At 42.8% G+C, this 21,001-nt stretch overlaps 1 protein-coding gene and 1 long non-coding RNA gene across 3 annotated transcripts in view; one reads left to right on the top strand and one right to left on the bottom strand.

The window, feature by feature from the left end:
• Positions 1-3,147: 3,147 nt before the first annotated feature.
• The window catches only part of gal3st2 (galactose-3-O-sulfotransferase 2), a 37,067-nt gene continuing 19,213 nt past the window's right edge, over positions 3,148-21,001 (bottom strand). The window contains exons 3-6 of one of the 2 annotated variants that reach the window (XM_076892136.1): positions 18,131-18,494; positions 8,543-8,653; positions 6,150-6,771; positions 3,148-4,681 (exon numbers count right to left, since the gene is read on the bottom strand). In XM_076892136.1, coding sequence (XP_076748251.1) covers positions 3,851-4,681; positions 6,150-6,771; positions 8,543-8,653; positions 18,131-18,225 — 1,659 coding nt within the window. In that variant the 5' untranslated portion in view covers positions 18,226-18,494 and the 3' untranslated portion in view covers positions 3,148-3,850. The remainder of the gene's footprint in view (positions 4,682-6,149; positions 6,772-8,542; positions 8,654-18,130; positions 18,495-21,001) is intronic. The other variant, XM_076892137.1, reaches the window with a different exon arrangement.
• On the top strand, positions 13,356-18,235 carry LOC143422015 (uncharacterized). Its single transcript, XR_013101606.1, has 4 exons — positions 13,356-13,894; positions 15,341-15,416; positions 16,100-16,160; positions 16,962-18,235. It is a non-coding gene; the product is annotated as an uncharacterized LOC143422015 (long non-coding RNA).

The following is a 21,001-nucleotide window of genomic DNA, read 5'->3' as shown; positions in this document are numbered from 1 at the left end:
TATGCTCAGCCCTAGAATCTTATACATATGGTGTTTAACCAAATGCTTATTCTGATTTAGTAGTCTGTCATCTGTAGTCTGTTTTTTAACATAACTACTGTATATAATTCACCAGCACCATCTGAAGTAAACACATACACTACCGGTCAAAGGCTTTAGAATTTAGATTTTTTTTCAAGTTATTTATTGCAGTGGTGAACTGCCAGAGGTTTAAAAAAAAAAAAGAGAAGAAAGGTAAGGTTACTCAAAACTTTCATATAATGTACATTTCAAGATTTTTCCAAGAAGGCCTTCTTAAAGGAACACAAAATGGGTTAACAATTTAAAGCTGTTCTGGAGCAATGGGGGTTGATCACACCTTGAAAGCTGGTGCTACTAATTCCTACAGGTGTTTCAACTTTTGTGTATTACCTAAAACCCCCTTTGTCTGCATCAAAGCAGTGTTGGAACGCACTGTGGTACCATATCCTTCATGAGCATCAGTTGAACAGTGTTGTACTGCAGAAAGTAGAAAATGGGGAGAAAAAAGCAATTAACAATGGAAGAGAGACAGACCATCATAACATAAAATGTAGGTCTTTCCTACAGAGAAATTGCAAAGAAAGGTGTCAGTGAGTAGAGTTTCCTTCACTATCAAAAGGGCCTCAGAAACTGGGGCAAACTCTGAGAAACTTGTCCTGTCATTCAATTGTGGCTTTGGGTCTGCCAGAGTCTGTCTGTCAGAGTTAACAGCTTGTATGATGGGCTCCCCACATAACAACAGCATCAAGCACAGCTTAACAACGGTTGCAGTTTCAAGTCTCAGTTTCAAGTTTGAAGAGAAGACTTTAAGCTGCAGGTTTGACAGGATGAGTTACAGCATGAAAGCCACTGCAAAGTCATCAGAATAAGACAAAGAGGCTTGCCTGGGCCATGAAGACTGGAAGAAGGTGTTATGGACTGCTGAATCAAAATTTGAAATCTTTGGTTCATTACACAGGGTCTTTGTACGCTGTTGAATAGGCGAAAGGATGTTTCCACAGTGTGTGGCATGTCAAACATGGAGGAGGAAGTGTGATGGTCTGGGGCTGTTTTGCTGGATTCAGGGTCGGACGCACCCTGAACCAAAACAGCTACCACAGCGCCATTCAATATTCTCTGGTATGTAGGGGTCCATCCTACAGCAAGATAATGACCCAAAATATAAGTCCAACCTATGCCAGAACTACCTCAGGAAAAAAGAACAAGATGGTAAGCTTGAAAACATGGAGTGACCAGCACAGTCTCCAGACTTAAACCCCATCAAGCTGGTTTTGGAACAGGACAGAAAAGGGAAAGCAAAGCAAGTGCAAAACTTACAGATAGGGGAAGAACTTTCTGAAGAATATTTGATTTTTGTTATAGAAAGAATGCCACAGGTTCAGCTGTTATATCTTCCAAAGGTGGCTACTTTAAAATGAAAGGATAGTACAAATAAGTACCTGGAGTTGAGGAATCATGACTTTATAGACCAAAATGTATTCTAAACTTTTGACTCATCACAATGCAATGAGACATTAAACTACATAATTTTCAATAAAAAACTGGAAGAACTGGGTGTTCTAAAACTTTTGACCGATAGTGTATATTTAATATACAGTCCCAATCAAAAGTTTAAGACCACTTGATAAATGGCAAAAAAAAAAAGAACCAAAAAACCCCAAACATATTTGGCATGGTTGGATCTTAACAAGGTTTCAAGTAGAGCTTCAACATGCAAAAAGAAGAAATGGGAGTGAGACAAAACATTTTTTGAGCATGCAATTTATTAAAAACAATACTTCAACTGAAACAGGCTGTTGTACAGCTGATGAAAAGTTTAGGACAACATGCCTTCAAAAGTCAAATCTGCAAAAATGTGGAGTCATGATAATTTTAAGTAAGGTGGTCACACTGTCACGATGTTCTGATCGCAAATGCAAAAAAAGCTTTCCCTTTTTTAAACATGGTCGGATTGTTAAACTCCATAAGCAGGGTCTCTTGCAGCGCACAATTCTCCACCATGAAAAAATACGGTGTCTCATTAACGGCTGCCTGTATGAAAATGGGCTGAACCTGGAATCAAGCTTCCTCTTTAATAATTACCATAGATCATTTGCAGAGAATTTCTCTTAGTGCTTTCTTCCCCCTATACTCTATGTGTTTCTGTCTAACATTTACAAGAATTTACAAGTAGTCTTGAGCAGACCAGACAGGGATTAAACCACCAACCTTCCGCTGAGTAGGTGCCCTCTTCTACCACTGGAGATACAGCCACCCCCAGAATGTGAATGCTACTGATTACTACCGAATGTGTGCTGGTATCTAGGCTGCCTTGATATCCCAGGTTCTGTACAAGGCGATGGTTAATGAAACTGTACTTATAAGAACAGCATTATTAAATGAACGGATTATTCTTATACCTCTGAGCCAGGGTAAAGGCCTGTGGTAGACTAGCAGTTAAGCATGCAGGAAAACATCCAGGTGAGGGATTACCAATCTTCCTTATTGCACTTGCATATACGCTTTCATCTTTGGGATATGTTTGACAGATTAAAGACCAAAAAGTCATTTTTAACAGCTTAAACACAGGCAGACAATCACTCTTGGCACCACACCAGAACCCTCAAATGATTATACTGGAGGTACTGTAACTCAGACAGCATTGGTAGTTTCCATAAAAAGGTCCTTGATTGATTTACTTTAGAAAGAGGACACTGTGCTACCTGTCAAAGATCCTTTATTTTTTGTTAAGAGAAGAGGATTCACTCTGGGTCTCCCATGGCAAATTGGTCCTGGGTGAGGGAAAAGACAACGAGCAATTCAGGAGACCCCTGTGGGTGAAAAATCTAGGAAACAGTTCACCCTCCCCGGGATAGGGTTACCGGGGCTCACTCTGGAGCCAGGCTTGGGGAAGGTGCCTGTGCCTATGTGCCAAATGACTGTTTAGAGTACCTTACCTTCATGGAGTTCCCAGGTGGGGTGCTTCAACACTAATGTGGGCAATGACAGTGAGACCTGCAGGGGTGTGATTGGAAGCAACAGCTAAATTGGATCTCTGTTAACACCATGTTCAAAACACACACACACACACACACACACACACACACACAGATTAATACATTTCATATATGTATATTTTATTCTTTATATAATTTGATATTTTAATGCCATGTGCTTTTCTTTTTTTTATGTTGTGACACATTGATCCTGGAAGAACATTACTTTATTTCAAGGTGTATTACTGTGGCTCAAATGACACTAAAAAGCAACTTGACTTGAACTAGCATGTTCAAGTCAAGTTCAAGTTCCGTTGCTATCTTCACCAATTAAAACAACACAGGATATCAAAAACAGTCCAAAATTCAACCCACTGCCATGTACTTCAAAGATATGTTTTAAATGAGCAAACAAGCAAGAAAACAAACAATTCGTCAAAAACATTTTACTCTTGACTGTGTCTTCTAACATCCAGGAGCTAACAATATTGGGCTTGGTTAGCCTCTTATATTCATAAGAATGAATAATCACCAAAGTGATATGATATTCCGGCTTTCATATTTTCAACTTAACCACTGGTGTGGCTACTAAAAAAAGAGAAAAGAAAAAAAAAAAAATCAAAAAATTTTTTTAATACCCAACACATACTTCTCAAGCATATCACATATCCTGTGATTATTAGTCACAGGTATTACTCGTGGTATTCTTGTTTTATTGTTAGCTTGTGTTTTTGTTAACAGAGAACTTGTGGAGGCCCATTGGTTTTTGAGACCTGACTTTACTTCTTAAGGTCAGGCTGCTCAGGTCTTCCCATTTCTGATGCTTTGCCATCATAGCAATTTTCTTTAGGTGATTATTTAACAGTCTTAGTTGCCTGTTTATGCTTAGCAGCTTCCTTTGGGAACTGCTTGGTGTACAGACGATGTGTGTACTGCAGTTCTGGTAAGATAAATCTCTGACATTTTGTTTTGGTTTGTATATCTAAGTTTGGGTTTAGGTTATAGCCCTGAATGACAGCTGTTCCATACTGAAAAGGCTTCAGCCTAGCATCCTTTACCAGTGATGGGTCAACCGCACATCTATCTTTCAGGCAAGTGTTTGCAAGCTTGACTTGTAGCTTTCTCAGCTGAGCTACTTCCCTCTCCATCTTCTGTCGTCCAACAAGACTATCAACTTTGTGCCAGAAGGTTGTGTTGAAGTGCAGGTAAATCCTCCAGTCTAAAGCATTCCACTTCTTGATTTTTTCTGCAGTGTTCGGTGAAAGTGAATGCCGAGTTTGTTCACTGCGACTATTGAGCCGAAAGGAAACCATATCTTCCAAGGACCAGCAGAGGGAGTACTTGAGCAAGACCATGGACTCATCAAAGTATTCAGAAATTAGTATAAGATTAAAGTCCTGTTCTATGGTTTTAATAGCCACAGTGGTTCTCTCCTCAAAGTCTCCAGCACCAGCTGCAATATTATTCTTAAAGCCAAAGTCAAAAGCCAGAATATTGTGAGCGTAGTGGTTGTTGGCTACCGATGCATTATAGTTTCTCCAGCTGTTGTCTAAGAAGTCCTCCAGGCTAAATGTCTTACGGAAGGCTGGGATGCTCTTATAATAACTAAAGATGGATTCCATCATAGCCACAGGATGTCTCAAGATGGAAAAGTAAAAGGTATCCTGAGGCATCACTTTTGCCACCTGGGAAATACATAGTAAATTATACAGTCAGACACCTGTTGTTCTGAAGACCAGTAGTGTTATCACTATATTATCCATGTGCTATATATGTTTATTCTTGTCAACCTTAGCAAGTCATAAAAATAGATTAAAAAAAACAAATTCAGATGAATTTCAAAATATGTCACATTATTTCAATAACAAAATGCAGTGTGTGAAAAAATAATACGTCTTTACTGCTTTCTTTTGAATTTAGAGGGTAAGTTTCAGCCAGGTGCTGCTAATCAAAAGCACTGATTAAATGATCATTAACAAGTGTCAGAACTTCTATAAAAGGAGACATTTTGGTCTCGAGCCTTCAGGTGCATTTTCACGCAATGCCAAAAAGGAAAGAAATTCTGAGTGATATTTGAACTGTTCCTGGCCATTAATCTAGGAAGGGTTAAAAGGCAGTGTTATGAGATGACTTTTAGAGAGAGGCAAGACGTGAAAGACTCCCACCCCTTAAAACTAAAAGTAAATGAATTAAATAAATAAATATTTATTAGTCTTCAATAAGATAAACTAGACCAGATACCATTCTGGAATCCTTCCTGCCTGTAAAATTATTTTTTTAAATGTGTAAAATTGTGACTGGTGAAGGATTTTTATTAGAACCAATTTGCAAAAGCAATGGGAGAAACACCTCTCTTATGAAAAGAGAGGTTTTTCATAAGATACTACAAGACACCTCTCTACACATGTAACTGTATAATAATGATAAAAGTATTTATTCTGCAGAAAAATGTTCCCCATCACTGCTATATGGATTAGTGTTACTGCTGCAGATGTTTAATGCATAATAGTCTATAAAATCACGGGTTTGTAGTACCTGTCCTATAAGGACCACAACAAAATTTAATCATCTCAGAAACACTAGCCTAGATCATAGATTCATAGATTCAGTCTAAAAAGTAACTTTTAAAAAAAAATCACTTCTCTCTGGTCAGTCTGTAACAAATGCAAGTATCACTGTGTTAGATTAATGTCTAAACGTTGCAAAAACTAAGAAGACACATACATGCATGTAGCACAGTAACATGGTAACCTGGTACCATCATATCATAAGATGTCATGATATGATGCTAAATAATGCTTTGTGTTCTCCTACACATTGTGCACACCTGCTGAGCTCTGGTAAATGGTTTGCAGTATGAGTTACCATGCCAATATACCCTTGTGATAATTTTCTTTTCAAACCCAGGGTTAACCTTTAAGGTACCTGTATAAGAATGAATCCTGCTTTGTAGTTTAGATAATTTGTACATTAGATAATATTTCATTAGGTCTTGATATGTGAAACTTTGTAACAGGGTGTACTGCAGCTTTTATTTTGGGCCAATTAACACATTTTGGTACTTAGTCAGGCTGACTGGAATACCAAACCATATCAAATTGATATAATTGCTGTGGTTGCCATGGAACTACATACATTTCTGATGAAACTCACCTCAGATTTTTTAAATCTCATGTGGTTGCACATGATGTGGAACTCTTTCACACTTCTGCTGCTAACTCCTTCGACAAAATGTGGAACAAAGAAAAATGGATAAAATAACTGGCTCTGTTTGTTTAGAGGGAGAGCGAAGGTCAAGTTTCTGCTTTCGCCATAGCGATACAGGATGTTTAAGATAGTGCTGCTTGCTGTCTTGTGTGTCTTGAGGAAAACGATGTGAGACTTTGGATGGCAGGTTGCTTGAGTGTGAGTATTGTTCTGAGTCTTCAAAAAACTGGAAGGAGTGGGAGAGCGGGTGAGTCTTTTTTCTGTCCCTAGATTTATGTCTTTCCGGGTACTATGGGAAACCAGAGAAGATGGAAGGTCAACGTTTGGTTTGTTTCGGTCTTTTGGTAGAAGCAGCTTGCCCAGTGTAACTTTTCTCCCCTCCTGTTGAGAGCTTGCAAGCCTGCCGATTAAAGAATATGAAGGCTTTTCATGTTGCTCATGTTGATGATTACCATTTGCAGTTTGTTCCATTTGTTGTAATCTTGTGTCTTCAGGTCTTATGTGAGGAAACTCTTTTTCTTTCTTGATAGAGAACTTCATCTGCTGGAGTTGTACTAGCTTGCCATTCCTGGAAAACGTCATAAACACAATAAAATACCTCACTTTCAAATCTTATATTATTGATTCTAGGTCAGGAACTTTTGACATCACATTTTAATGCACTGGAGGTCCTTTACTGTGGCATTTTAAGGAACATTTCAATTTTGTTTAAACAAAAGTGAGGATGTGACTTTCTATATGCCGAAAACTTCCTGTGAAAGGTAAAGGACCACATGGTCCCAGAAATCAGGCAGCATATCAGCTTCTTAGACCCTTATGTAAAATCAAGCCTTAGAAACCTTGGCGTCATATTCGACAGCTCGATGTCACTCGAGCAGCATTCTAAGCAGCTGGTCCGAAACTGTTTTTATCATTTACGGAATACTTCTAAACTCAGACTAATGGTATCAAAGCTTGAACTTGAGATGATTATTCATGCTTTTATTTCTTCTCGTTTAGATTACTGTAACGGTCTGTTTACTTGTTTTAACAAATCAGCCTTAAATCGTCTTCAGACTGTGCAGAATGCTGCAGCACGACTCTTAACAGGCACCAAGACAAGATCTCATATCACTCCAGTTTTGGCCTCCCTTTACTGGTTGCCTGCAAATTTTAGGTTTCATTTTAAAATTTTAGTTCTAACCTTTTGGGCCCTACATGGTCAAGCTCCTCAATATTTATCTGACCTGCTGAAACCAAATTCATCTTCTCGGGCTTTAAGGTCATTAGATCAGAGACTGCTGGTGGTACAGCACACTCGTTTTAAAACTCGTGGTGATTGGGCCTTTCAGTGTGAACCTAAGGCTATGTTCACACTAGCCCGGATAGATTTGAAAACAGCATCTTTGTCTGAAAACGCTCCGCGTCCACACTATCGTTTTCAGTCATTTTCACAGAGTTGTGCATCCACATTGAAACGGCAGAAAACGCTTACGTTCCAGCACTGCGCATGTGTGAAATGCAAGACGATTCGACCGGCCTCATTTCTGCTCGCTGTTTATTGACTTTCCGGCTCTTTGAAACATTGCGGGAAAATGTCGAGGAAAAGCACCAAGTTTTTTAAATGGACTAACAATGAGGTGGGGTTGTTGCTGTGAGTAACACAAAAGTACAAAGTTGCAAAAGTGAGTGAGAATTAAAGAATTTGAAGAAAAGCTATCTGAAGCATGTACAAACTGATATTAATCTTTAATAAGCCTGTCAAAATTGAGAAACAATCACATGACTAAAATGTGTCATCGTTTTCAAAAAGTCTCCGTTTTTGCTGTCCACACTGCAACACGAAAGCACCGTTTTCAAATGTATGCATTTTCGAGAGCGTTTTCAAAATGCGAAAACGCCGTCCCAGTTTGGATCGGAGGCCAAAACGGAGAGAAAATTTGTGTTTGTGTTTGTGTTTTCAAACGATTGGTTTCCCCAATCTTAGAAAACAGTACATTTGCATGACTGAAACCAGTCCACTGAGGGAACAATGTGCTGGGAGGTCAGTTCCTTCATTATGATGAAGCTGAAACCTGCAGTCAGCTGAGACTGAAGAAGTCACTTGGATGAGTGACGAAACGTTTCTCCCACTGAAAACGCTACGTCCAGATGAACAGAATCAACCTTTGGAGATTTACTTACCTGGATGATTGAGCATGCATCAAGACGATACCATATTATATATTTTAAAGTTTATAATCGTCACATGAGTTATTTTTCACCAATGCTAGATTCAGTAAGAAATGTCCAAAAAAAAAAATTAACGATAACAAAGTCCACTTGGTTTGAGAAAATTGGTGTTGAGAATAGGACTTTACCTGGCCTGATGGGTGACAAAGGTCTGAATGGCAATACAGACTCCCAGCAAAATGAACAGTATCCACAGAGAGTGATGCCTGCTGTGCAGCAATCTCTTCCTCTTCACAAACCTACAAAAACATATACACACACAGACACACACAAACACACTTTTAAATGGATAAAGTGACTGTTGCCACGTTGTATTGAGACTGGGTTATGAGAAAAAACTAAGTGACAGAAATTTTTTGCTGAAATGTGGTGAAAAGCAAAAAAATTCTACTGAAAGGGGTAAAGACGGAGAAATTTTTGCTGAAAAGTGGTGGAAAAAAAACGTTGTCCTGAGCAGGATTCGAACGTGGCCCTCCTGGTCTCAAGGCAGATACTCATCTCACTGAGCTAAACTTATTCTCACAAAGAAGAGGTGGAGAGACTGACAATTCTACTGAAATGAGCAGACGCTGCTGAGAATTGTGCTGATAAGAGGTGAAAAGGCAGAAAATTCTGCAGAAATAGGTGAATCAGCAGAATTTCCGCTGAAAAGAGACGAATCTTACTAAAGTATTGATATTTTAATGTGAGAATCGATTCTAGAACATAAATGACTGGTATCAGAGGAATCGATATTTCAGTATCGATCCGCACATCACTATCAATCAAGTCAAACTTCTGTTATTGCGAAGCTAGCCGCTCACAATGGCGAAGAGAAAAGTTGAATCTGAAAGCAGAGCCTTTCAGCGCCATGCAGTGGGTGACTGAATATATGTTTACAGACATTGCTGGTAATCCCGTGTGTCTTATTGGTGGAGCTAATGTGGCTGTAATTAAGGAATTTCATTTAAGACGGCACTTCGAGACAAAAAGTCAGGATAAGCTGAAAAACCTAAGTGCAGAGCAGAAACTAAAGAAAGTAGAAGAGCTAAAGAAGAATGTGACATTTCAGCAGACCTTTTTCACCAGAGCAAAATCACAAAGGGAAGCTGTTGTGAAAGCAAGTTTTATTGTAGCAGAGGAGAAAGCCAAATCAGCCCGGTACCACTCTGAAGAGCTGCATGATGAAGGTGTGCGACATCTTGTGTCCAGACAAAACGCAGATTTTGGCAAATGTGAGCCTGAGCAGAAATACGATTGCTGATCGGGTTTGTGAGATGGCCACTGATTTAAGAACACAGTTGTGTGAAAGAAGCAAAAACTGTCATGGTCCAGAGTCTGAGGATTTTTCTTTATGGCAACAGTAAACTTGTGCTTCATACCTTATTGTGTTTCTTTATATTATTCTTTGTTCTCGGTTATTCTGTTTTGTCTTTTGTTTAGGTTTGCTATGTGTTTGTCACGGACCCGGCTCTGGGGACTCGGGGTCCGTGGGCAGTGGGGACTGTGACTGTTATTGTTATTATTATTATTATTATTATTATTTGGTGTGTTGTCTGCACTGCCCCTATGCACATCTGTATGTAGGCAGGTATGTGTGTGTTTTGCCTTTCTGCTGTGGCCAAGTTACAGGCACCTTCAGCCCTGGGGGCGTGGTCTAACTTGAGGGCTGGCCACACCTGAAGTCCTGGCCGCACACCTGCTCCTCATCTGGGCTCGTCGGGGGAGCTATTTAGATGAGCGATGGAGCTTCCACCGACGCGGGATTATTGCGTTTGACTACACGTCAGTCTTCAAACAAGTCAAGTGTGAGTGTATGCCTGCTGGGATAAGTGTTAATGGCTGCCTCTATTGTTTTCCCCTCAGGAGGAGTGTGGGACGAGAAGGAGCAGTAAGCACGGGGAGTGCAGGGACACTGGGGCAGAGAGCACTACACGGGGACTTTTGGGAAGAAGACACTCCACGGGAGTCTGGGAAACTGGGGATTTATTGTTGTTTACTTCACCACCTTGTAAATAAACACTGTTGCACTGAAGAGTCCGGCGTTTGGGTCCCATTTCCCCATCTCCCCACGGTCTGCCAGCCAGACCGTGACAGAATAATCCCGCCATTATGGGCCCAGCGGACTCAAGGACCGTCTCACAGGAGGAATTGCTCGCCCAGCTCTGGAAATACTGTCGGAGCATTATCCAGGCGGCGGATCCACATCAGAGACACATGCAGGTCGTATTTTTTGATGCCTTCCTGTCTTCAACCACCTGTTCCATGAGCTTTCTGGACATTGCAAAACTAATTCAAATTGTAACTGTGTTGAGGGCTAGCTCTAGCTTTGAACTGTTTGGTTTAGGCTGTCCGGGCAAGGAGGATGCGGCTGCCTCCCTGGCAGCCCTCGCTGCCTGGTTTTTTCTTAATAGGCGGAAGGTTTTCCCACCGCCGCTTGCTGCTCACCTATTGGACCCTCCACTGCAAGGAGGACGGCGCCCTACTCCATCTCCTCTCACTTCTTCAATGGCCTCTGTGCCAGCAGACCAAAGACCGGCAGTGCTGGTCACCACAGTGAGTAGACCGGACCCTGTCATTTTAACGAATCCAGTCACAGATGAACAGGGGACAGGTTCCTTTGCCCCGCCAACACGAAAGAGACGGCGCCGGCGTCATCCTCGTCAAACCGTAGCTCACCTCACTCCTGTGGTTTGGGAAGAACCAGCTGACTCTGGACTGACCGCATGAGGAGCCGCGGACCCAGTGCTAGAACATGAGCCTGCCACTACAGACAATAGGGAGGCTGAGATTCTCCCCAGGGCTTCCCCAGAGGCTGAACCGGAGGCCTCAGTTGCCTCTGGCCCCCTGGAAATTGCTGAGCCAGCGGTAACATTGTTTTCCTCTCCACCCTTCATGTTGGACATATCACCCTCACTTCAATTAGCTGCCCAGCTAGTCGGTCAGTCATCATCTGTTCCACCTTCCACATCCACTGCTCTGCCACCGCATCCACCGCCTGCAGCTGCCATGTCGCCGTCGTCACCGCCGGGTGACCGGCTCAGCGTGCGGGGGGATCCCGCGCTGCAGCCGGAGGAGCTCAGCGAGCCGGAGGAGCTCAGCGAGCCAGCTGGGGGGCCAGCGCCGCTGCTGGAGGAGCTCAACGAGCCGGAGCTGGAGCTCGGCGAGCGGGAGCCGCAGGAGGAGCTCGCGCTGCCCGAGCAGGAGCTCAGCGAGCCGGAGGAGCTCAGCGAGCCGGAGGAGCCCAGCGAGCCGGAGGAGCCCAGCGAGCCGGAGGAGCCCAGCGAGCCAGAGCCGGAGGAGCCCAGCGAGCCAATGCCGGAGGAGCCCAGCGAGCCAATGCCGGAGGAGCCCTGTGAGCCGGAGCAGCTCAGCGAGCCACCCACTGAGAAGCCCGCACCGCTGCTGGCGGACCTCAACGAGCCGGAGGGACCGGCGTTGCCAGCAGAGGAGCTCAGCGAGCCTGGTGAGCCCGCGCTGCCACCGGAGGAGCTCGGAGGTCCGGAGGGATCCGCTGAGCCAGAGCTGGAGGTCGGCCACGTCCTGCAGCCCGGCCGCCACGTCCTGCAGCCCGGCCGCCACGTCCTGCAGCCCGGCCGGTACATCGGGAATCGTGGGTTGTGCTGAGGCGGGAGCAGCAACGCCGCCGCCACCGGACCCGTGGCCGCCCGCCGGAACTGCAACGCCGTCGCCACCGGATCCGTGGCAGGCCGCCTGAAGCGTTCTGCTCCCATCACGGGGTTGGAGGTAGGCCGCCCGAACGGTTTTCCCACCACTGCCTGACCCATAGCGGGTTTTGCCTGCTTGCGGTCCACTGGGTCGGCCGCAAGAACTGTTGCTGCCACCATGGCAGTGGTTGGACTTTTGAACTGGGGTTTTCCGGCCCTCCGTCCTGTTTCCCCCCCGCCGCCCGCCCTGAGATGTTTGGGTTGTGGTTTTTGTTGTGTTTTGGGTCGTCGGGAGCCGACCCTTAGAGGGGGGGTACTGTCACGGACCCGGCTCTGGGGACTCGGGGTCCGTGGGCAGTGGGGACTGTGACTGTTGTTGTTGTTGTTGTTATTATTATTATTATTATTATTATTATTATTATTATTATTTGGTGTGTTGTCTGCACTGCCCCTATGCACATCTGTATGTAGGGAGGTATGTGTGTGTTTTGCCTTTCTGCTGTGGCCAAGTTACAGGCACCTTCAGCCCTGGGGGCGTGGTCTAACTTGAGGGCTGGCCACACCCGAAGTCCTGGCCGCACACCTGCTCCTCATCTGGGCTCGTCGGGGGAGCTATTTAGATGAGCGATGGAGCTTCCACCGACGCGGGATTATTGCGTTTGACTACACGTCAGGCTTCAAACAAGTCAAGTGTGAGTGTATGCCTGCTGGGATAAGTGTTAACGGCTGCCTCTATTGTTTTCCCCTCAGGAGGAGTGTGGGACGAGAAGGAGCAGTAAGCACGGGGAGTGCAGGGACACTGGGGCAGAGAGCACTACACGGGGACTTTTGGGAAGAAGACACTACACGGGAGTCTGGGAAACTGGGGATTTATTGTTGTTTACTTCACCACCTTGTAAATAAACACTGTTGCACTGAAGAGTCCGGCGTTTGGGTCCTATTTCCCCATCTCCCCACGGTCTGCCAGCCAGACCGTGACAGTGTTAGTGTTTTTGTTTCATGCCTGCCTGTGTTCTCTCTGTCTGTCCATGGTGTTATTGTGTCTGCTCATGAGTCTGCCTGTCAAGTTCAGTGTCCTGTCTGGTTCTCTGTGTCTGTTAGTTTCCTGTTTTATTCTGAAAGTTCATGTCTCATGTCAGTGTGTTCACTTTTACCTCTCCCCTGTCTCGTTAGCCTAATTGCTCCCAGCTGTGTCTCCCTCCTGTGGCCCATTCCCTGATTACTCCCCGTGTATTTAAGCCTGTGCTCTCTGTTGCGTTGTCTGTTTAACTCCATGTCCGTTTGCATAATTCTGTGTAACCCGGTGTTCAGGCTGCGTCTCTCCGCCAGGTTTCTTTGTGCATTTTGTTCCTCCTCCCGTGCGTGTTTGGTTTAATTTGAGTTCTTTAGTTTTCCCCAGTTTAGGTTTGTTTTCTCCCCGCTCTGCTCCTCCTGTTTTTGTCACCTTATCACCTCTGTAATTAAACATTCACTCGCACCCCAGCCAGTGCCTGCATTTTGGATCCTTTTCTCAATTCACCACACGACTGCTGCGCAGCCGTGACAAAAACTTTATTGCATACTCTCTTGCTGTGGATGAAAGTACAGACATGATGGACATTGTACAACTGGCCATCTTCATCCGTGGAGAGGAAATATTGAACATTAAATCGATGCACGGGACAACGACAGGAAAAGACATTTTTTAAAACGTACGTCAAAGGGTAACCGACATGAAACTGCCCTGGGACAAACTTGTTGGACTTACAACAGATGGAGCGCTGGTGTTGTGTGGTGAAAAAAGCGGACTAGTCAGCAGGATGCGAGTAAATATGCAGGAGGAAAACTGTACCGGTGAGTTAACAGCATATCACTGCATCATACACCAGGAAACGCTGTGTGGTGAAGTCCTAAAAATGGAGCATGTAATGATCACCGCAATGCAAACCGTAAATTTTATCTGAGCTTATGTGGGAAATATATTCAGAGTTTGCCGACATTCCATATCATACAGAGTTCCGTTGGCTGAGTTGGGGAAAAGTTCTCAATAGTTTTTGAGCTCAGCAAGGAAATCTGTCTGTTCGTGGACATGGCATGTATGATGCGGTGAAGGCATTTCAAGTGAAGCTGTCACAAATGCACCAGTGCAACCTGCCTCACTTTCCCTGTTGCCAAGTAATGTTGAACCAAGTCAGCGGACTTTGCTGAAGTGCACCTGTGCAGATTCAGATGGAGCTGCAGTGTAATGATACACTCAAGGGAAAGTACGACGCTGAATGGCCCGCACAGTTTATTAGTTCCATTCCTGAAGCAATGCCCAGCTCTGTCTACATGCGGCTCCAACCTTTCATTAACCTTTCTGGGGTTTTTGGAAGCTTATTTATATTTCTAACTTGCATAATTTTGACAGGATATATTTTTATGAAGAGCAAAATATTTAAAGTTAAAGTTTTTTTTTAAAGTTTATTTAAACTGGAATAATATTCCTGTCTGTTTTTATTTATGTTTAAAAAAACATTGTTTTAGTGTGTTCAATAAATGTTTATCTTGTTTGGCCCACGACCTAAAGTGTGCCTTGAGTTTTGGCCCCCTATGCAATTCTGTTTGACACCCCTGACCTACAGTAACATCAACTATACCTACCAACTATATAAGTTACTAATCTTAAGTTCATTTTTGTTATAGCAGCTAAAAAAAGAGAAAGAAATCTTCTCTACGCCTCATTTACATGGAGCTTAAAATGTTTTTTTGTATACTGGATATCCCCATGACATTCAAAGCACTGATGTAGTTAAACCGTACAGCAACTTTTTCCTGACTATCTTTATTGTGTGTACACACACACACACACACACACACACACACACACACACACACACACGGCACCACTCTGACTCTAGAATCTAATTCTAGTAAAATTTTACAGTTGAGCTAAGATCCTAATATTTTTAATCTGGATGTTAATTACAAAAACAAAGACGCTCATATCAAAACACATACATTATATTACATAATTTTTTTACCATTCTCCCAGAAGCACATTTGTGAAGTCAGACACTGATCTTTGATGAGAAGGCCTGACTTGCAGTACCTGCACTAATTCATCCCAAAGGTGTTGGTTTTTTTTTAATGGTAGAATGAGAGGCAGAGCCTTTAACTTTCAGGTCTGTCTTCCTGTGGAACCATTTTGCTTTCTACTTTTAAGATCAGGTGTTTTTTCGTCACTTGCCTTTTTACTCATTATATGTTTATATTCCATTCTAATCATTAGCTGTTATAATTTTTTTCTCTCTTCCACAGGGTGTTCATTGTCCTCTCTTAGTAGCCAGTGCCCCAGGATGAGAGACTGGTGATTGGAGTAGACTTCCATGGGCATGTAAGTAAAGTAAACAGATGCTAGTGTTTTACAAAAAGGGGCGGAACTTGTTGTGCTGAACGTGTACTTTAAGAAGAGGGGGATGAAATAGTTTTTGTTCTGGGCCTGGTTCTGCTGGAGTTTTCTACTTGTTAAAAGGGAGTATTTTCCCTTTTTTCCCACTGATTGTTTGGATTTTCTGTTTTCCCCGCATTATTGTAAGGTCTTTGTCTTACAATATAAAGCATGTTGTGATTTGGTGCTATATAAATAAAACTGAACAGAACTGAATAGGGTAACATATGTATGTGGAGGAAGGTACTCAACCACCCTAGTGTTCATTTCTTGTAGTACAATCCCCTCCGTTCTGACTACCTCCCTCTCTTTTTTACCATTCAACTACATGTCTTCAGTCCAAATAGCATCCCAATGTCATTGCTTCTAGTGGTTTAGATCAGTGAATCAATGTCTCATTCACTCTTGGCATACAGCTTCATGTCATCCTTATAGAGTAGGTGGCTGACGATTGCTGCATTTCGTACTTGGTATCTGCAGGGGGTTCAGGCCTATGCAGAACAGCAGTGGGGACAAGACTTGTGCTATTGGCTTGACGTTGGCCTCTAGTGTTGTTCGCCACGTCTCCATCGAATTTCTGATAAGGCCATTAGGGTCCTGTTTATCTTGTGTTGTTCTCTGCATTCCAGGATCCATGGGTTGAGGCACTGAGTCATAGGCTTGCAGTCAATCCAAGCGGTGTACAAGTTGGTGAGCTTGGTTTTACAGTCTTGGGTGACTGCTCTGTCTGACAGGAGCTGGTGTTTTGCCCCTGTGGTGTTTCTGCCTATTCCTATCTGTGTCCCACTCATATATAAAGCCATATGCCAACACTATTTATTTTTTTCCCGATACTTACATTTTACATTTGAGTACTGTTCATATGTATATAGTGGCACAGAATTGTGCACATCACCCCCCTTTCTTTCCCACACTGCACTGAGTAGGAGATGCTCTATCTCATTGTACACATGTGTAAAGGCATTCTCTACTCTACTCTCTACTACTACTCTCTACTAACCGGGAGGTTGTTGGTTCGATCTGCTCCAATCTGCATGTCAAATATCCTTGAGCAAGATACTAACCCCAGGTTGCTCACCGATGCATTCATCGATGTGAATGTGAATGTGAATGGGTATGAATGTTAGTTAGGTAGCACTTAAAACCTAGAGAAGTGTTTGTGTGAATGGGTGTGATTGGGTGAATGAACAAGTTGTATAAAGCGCTTTGAGTGCTCAGAGTAGAAAAGCGCTATATAAGAACCAGTCTATTTACCATGTGATGGTTACTGGATCCTGTTCAGGGAGTTTGCTTTATCCAAGGTCTGCTCTTAGATCCACTAGCAACTGAGCATTGTTTTTATGAGTTGTCCTTCTCCCATATACTCCCAGTATTGCTCTGTCTCCGTCTTGTGGGGCTGTTTTCATATTGTTCACCTCCCACTAGGGGTACACCTTGGATTATTCAGTGGAGTACAGCTGGTTTATTCTCCTGCCTTCTGTCTCTCTACAGAAAAACAAACAGAAAGCTCACAGGCTGTCCCAGCCAAGAGCAGCAGGATCCAGGGCATGTAGGGCCAAAGAGGGGCCACCAGGCTCAACCTCACCTCCTTGGTGTGGACTTAACAGAGGATCAACTGGAGGAGAGAGAATTGAGGGAAGGCATAGAGGAGACACTGGGGGCAGGGGTGCACAAGGGCAAAAGGTCGACCTCTGCCCTTCCAAATTTGCACCAGATCTGGTTGGCCACCTGAAATGGAGTCTCCACCCTCCTGGACTTGGTCGCTTACTTGACAGTGTCTGCCACCATTTTCAATGGCCCTAGCACATGAACTACTCTGAGCAAGCAGAGCAGGCGTTAGCCAGAGAGAAGCCAGAGAGCCAGAGAAAAACTCTTGCTCACTGGGCTAACAGCATCAGCGACAGTAAGAACCAACTGGTTGCATCGGTTGACAAGACCTGTATTCCAGAAGGATTCCAGCCAGCTGCAGTGACACTAGGTGACTAGGCGAGTGTTCAACTCGCAAGACCCCAAGAAACAGACCAGGTGCCCACAGCATCAGCTACAGCAAGGTTCCACTGGATTCATGAACCTGTGAGACCACAGATAATATACCAGGAGCAATCACAGCCACATATTAGAGTCACTACAAAGGACCTTTCCTTTCTTTTTTTCTCTTTTTAGGGCAACAGCAATTATGGGAACCAACCAACAGGCTTCACAACACAAAGGCAATGGACACACACTGTACCATGCAAAGCACACATGCACACTACATCTGACAGCAAGTGGAGATCAAAGAATCATAGTTTTCATATCTGCACAGATGTTTTATAGGACAAGCCAGAGTGTCTTAAAGAAGTATCCACATGTCCTGATAAAGGGGGTTCCTTCTCCATACATATGGAATATGTAAAGAGTGGAGAGACAGTCTCGATGTATAGTGAGCAAGAGTGTAAGGTTTACTGCCAAGATTCTCCACCCAGAATGTGGAGAAATTGAATAGCATCTCAGTTTGTGCAAATTTTCCCTGCTGTCGTCCTTGTATACAGTTTCTGATATTCTGTGCTGTTCTGTATGGGGATTCTGTACTCACTCAGAGATTAGAGTGTACACTGAATTATTATCACCATGGATTCAAACTATAAATACATAAATATATTAATTCAAGCCAACAGCACCTCCTTTCAGTGTAACAGCCTGGTGACCAGTGATGGGGTTTCCCTGGTGAGGAGGAAACTGGTGACAGCAGTCCATCTTTGGAGGGCCACGACATGGATGGAAGGACCCCTCGGGTGTCTTCCTGGAGGGGTCCTTCATCGCTGACTGAGGCGAGAGGCTACGTCTGGTCACCCTCATCACTGGAGCCTCAGACCGAGGTGGGGCAGCTGTCAAGCCCGATAGCAGCATTGGAGAAATCGGAGTGTGGAGCTGCAGCTGCAGCAGAGAGGATGAGGAAGCAGAGCTGACAGATGCCAAATTTAACCCCTAGTCTCGGTGAAACTGGCAAAATCCAGCAACCAGCATAAACCGAAGTCCATTACTCTAAATATGGGGAAACAGCAGGAAAGAAAATAAGATTACAATATGAAGGACCAGATTGTGACGATCGTCAGATTTGTTATTTTGAATGTGCTTTTTGTAATGAAAATCTGTTTGTGTTTTTCCATTTATATGGACTTCACACCCCACTGGCAGTCAACCAGTAAGATCATGTTGATTTTGCGCGTTAGGAGTGTTCAGCTAAGTAATCCGTTTCTTATGTGGTCTAGGAGGAAGAGTTTCGAGTTACCGGGAAAAGTAGCAGCGTGGCAAATCTAGTAAATAAATATTTTAATACAGCTGAATTTGATTGTTATTTTATTTGGATGATTTGTTATTTGGTTGTTGAATTTGTCTGTTATTTTAAAGGTCTAACCCTTTAAAAATAAATCGCAATCTTCTGTGCTGCTATATCTCCATGGCTATCTGTCAGCTATGGCTATCTCTTTCTGCTACTAACATCGCAGAACTATTGCAATGCTCTGGAGTAAATAGAAAACCCATATTCTCAGTTTAAAGGCTCTAGAGTGAAAGAAAATATTTTTCTAGCTTCTAAAACAGCAGTGCTTGCTTTGAATGCTAGTGGGTGATTAATCACCATAAAACACAATTCAAAACCTGAGAAAAAAAGTGGGAAAAGTTCATTATTAACATCAAATATTGAAATCTACAAAGTCACAATGTCTGTTTTTCACAGCAATATATATTTCATCAAAACAAGGGCAAACCTCACAGAATGTTATGTTCAATGTTATTTATTTGACTTCATAACTGTATGTAACTACAATGAAAAAGATTTAGTTTTTGACAAATGTTTTTTATGAAGTTAAATGTTTATATAAGCGGCTCTCACAGACAATCACGAACTTTTAGCCTCTCTGTGTAAGGAACAGAATTGCATAGCAGGGGCCACTGCTATTCTTTTTGAATAATTCTGCGCATTTCTCTGTTAGCAGTCAGCTGAAGCGCAGTCAAATCCATTGCCAATACAAGTGTAGATCAATATGTCCTGTTGGGACCAACATGATCAGCTACCCCTGCAGATAGGATTGTACTTCATGCAAAAGGTAAGTAAGTCAGTAAGGTTCCTTGGCAACTGTTACCCAACTGACATCAGATTGTTAAATTCACAACGAATATCATAATAAATACACAATTCTGATGTATGACTGTATGACAATAAAGGAAGCAAGGCCCCAGCAGGAGTTCAAACCAATAGCCCTCTTGCTGTAAGATACTGCATCACCAATGACCAGACAGTAGGTGATGATTTTGTATTCTTTATTAGGTACATAATAAGGCACAGAGCAGGTTAGGTGTGCAGCTTAATTTGCATGGTGACAAATGCAGGTGAGAAGTGAGAGAACCTTTGTAAAACAAAAAGACCAGGTCCAACCTGAAAAGTGATCTCAATAAGCACCTAATCCTGCTTCATATTACAGGCTCTGAAACGCTGGAAAGAAAACTCTCTGGGTCAGAATGTTGCCTTCTCTCACCTTGCACTGGGCTGAAAGGTAGTACCACATTCAGACAACCTGGATTACTGTTACACTTCTCAAGTACAATCAGCAGACTGCAATCTGATGCTTAGGCTAGTCCCTTAGATAGGATAGAGTTTCAGTTACAAGCTGTGTAATTTTAGCCAGCACATTCTAATGTGACCTTTAGAAATGGACAGTGTCCATTTTGTGGCGGATTCCTATGGTTTTATTGTGCATTTGAATTTTGTATTTTGAAATTTATCAAGAAGAAAGTAAACCTTGGAGCTGCACCACACTTGAAACAGACCACTTACTGAAGATCTTTCTTTCACAGGAAATGACATTACACTCTAACTATGTTTTATAAAATGGGATTAGAGGATAGTTACAAAATCTACAGGTTGGGTAAGAAAACAAAGTGCATCTAAAAAAAAACGCCAAACAGGACTGTGAACTCTAACCACATCTGAAATTGATTTGACCCAAACATGAAAACAGCTCTCTATCAGCAGCACACCAAATTTTAAACACCTTTCAAAAACACCCAGAAGAAGCATTTTTACTTCGCTATTCATATCTCCTTCATATCTCATCTGCAATGACTGCAGTCATAATGTGGCTGTAGTCAGTCTACTGAAGCCCACTTGATGTGAGTTTAAGTCAAACCCAGTTCCATTCAGAATACAAAGCAGAAATCATAAATTTCAAACTGGAGCTTCCTAAAATCTAAGTATATGTTTGCTAAAGTCACATTAAGCCATGTTCACACACTTCTACAGATAAAACCCATGCTGTAAAATGGCAATAACCACAAAAACAATGTATTTTTTTTCCAATGGTTTTTCAAATGTAAAAGTCTGACCAACTGAAAAATGTATCTCTAGTTAGATTTCTGTCAAAGAGGAATTATGTGAAGTCCTGAGACATAGCACACCATGTTTGCAGCTACATGTGAAAACAGTTGGGATTAACAAACACACTTATAACTCATGTTAAAAGTGTGTAACAATCAAAACAACAGAAGCACCC

The sequence above is a fragment of the Maylandia zebra genome, linkage group LG14 (assembly GCF_041146795.1).
Source record: "Maylandia zebra isolate NMK-2024a linkage group LG14, Mzebra_GT3a, whole genome shotgun sequence".
Classification (NCBI taxonomy): domain Eukaryota; kingdom Metazoa; phylum Chordata; class Actinopteri; order Cichliformes; family Cichlidae; genus Maylandia; species Maylandia zebra.
Note: the sequence above shows the minus strand (reverse complement) of the source record. Positions and strands in the feature narration are given on the sequence as shown.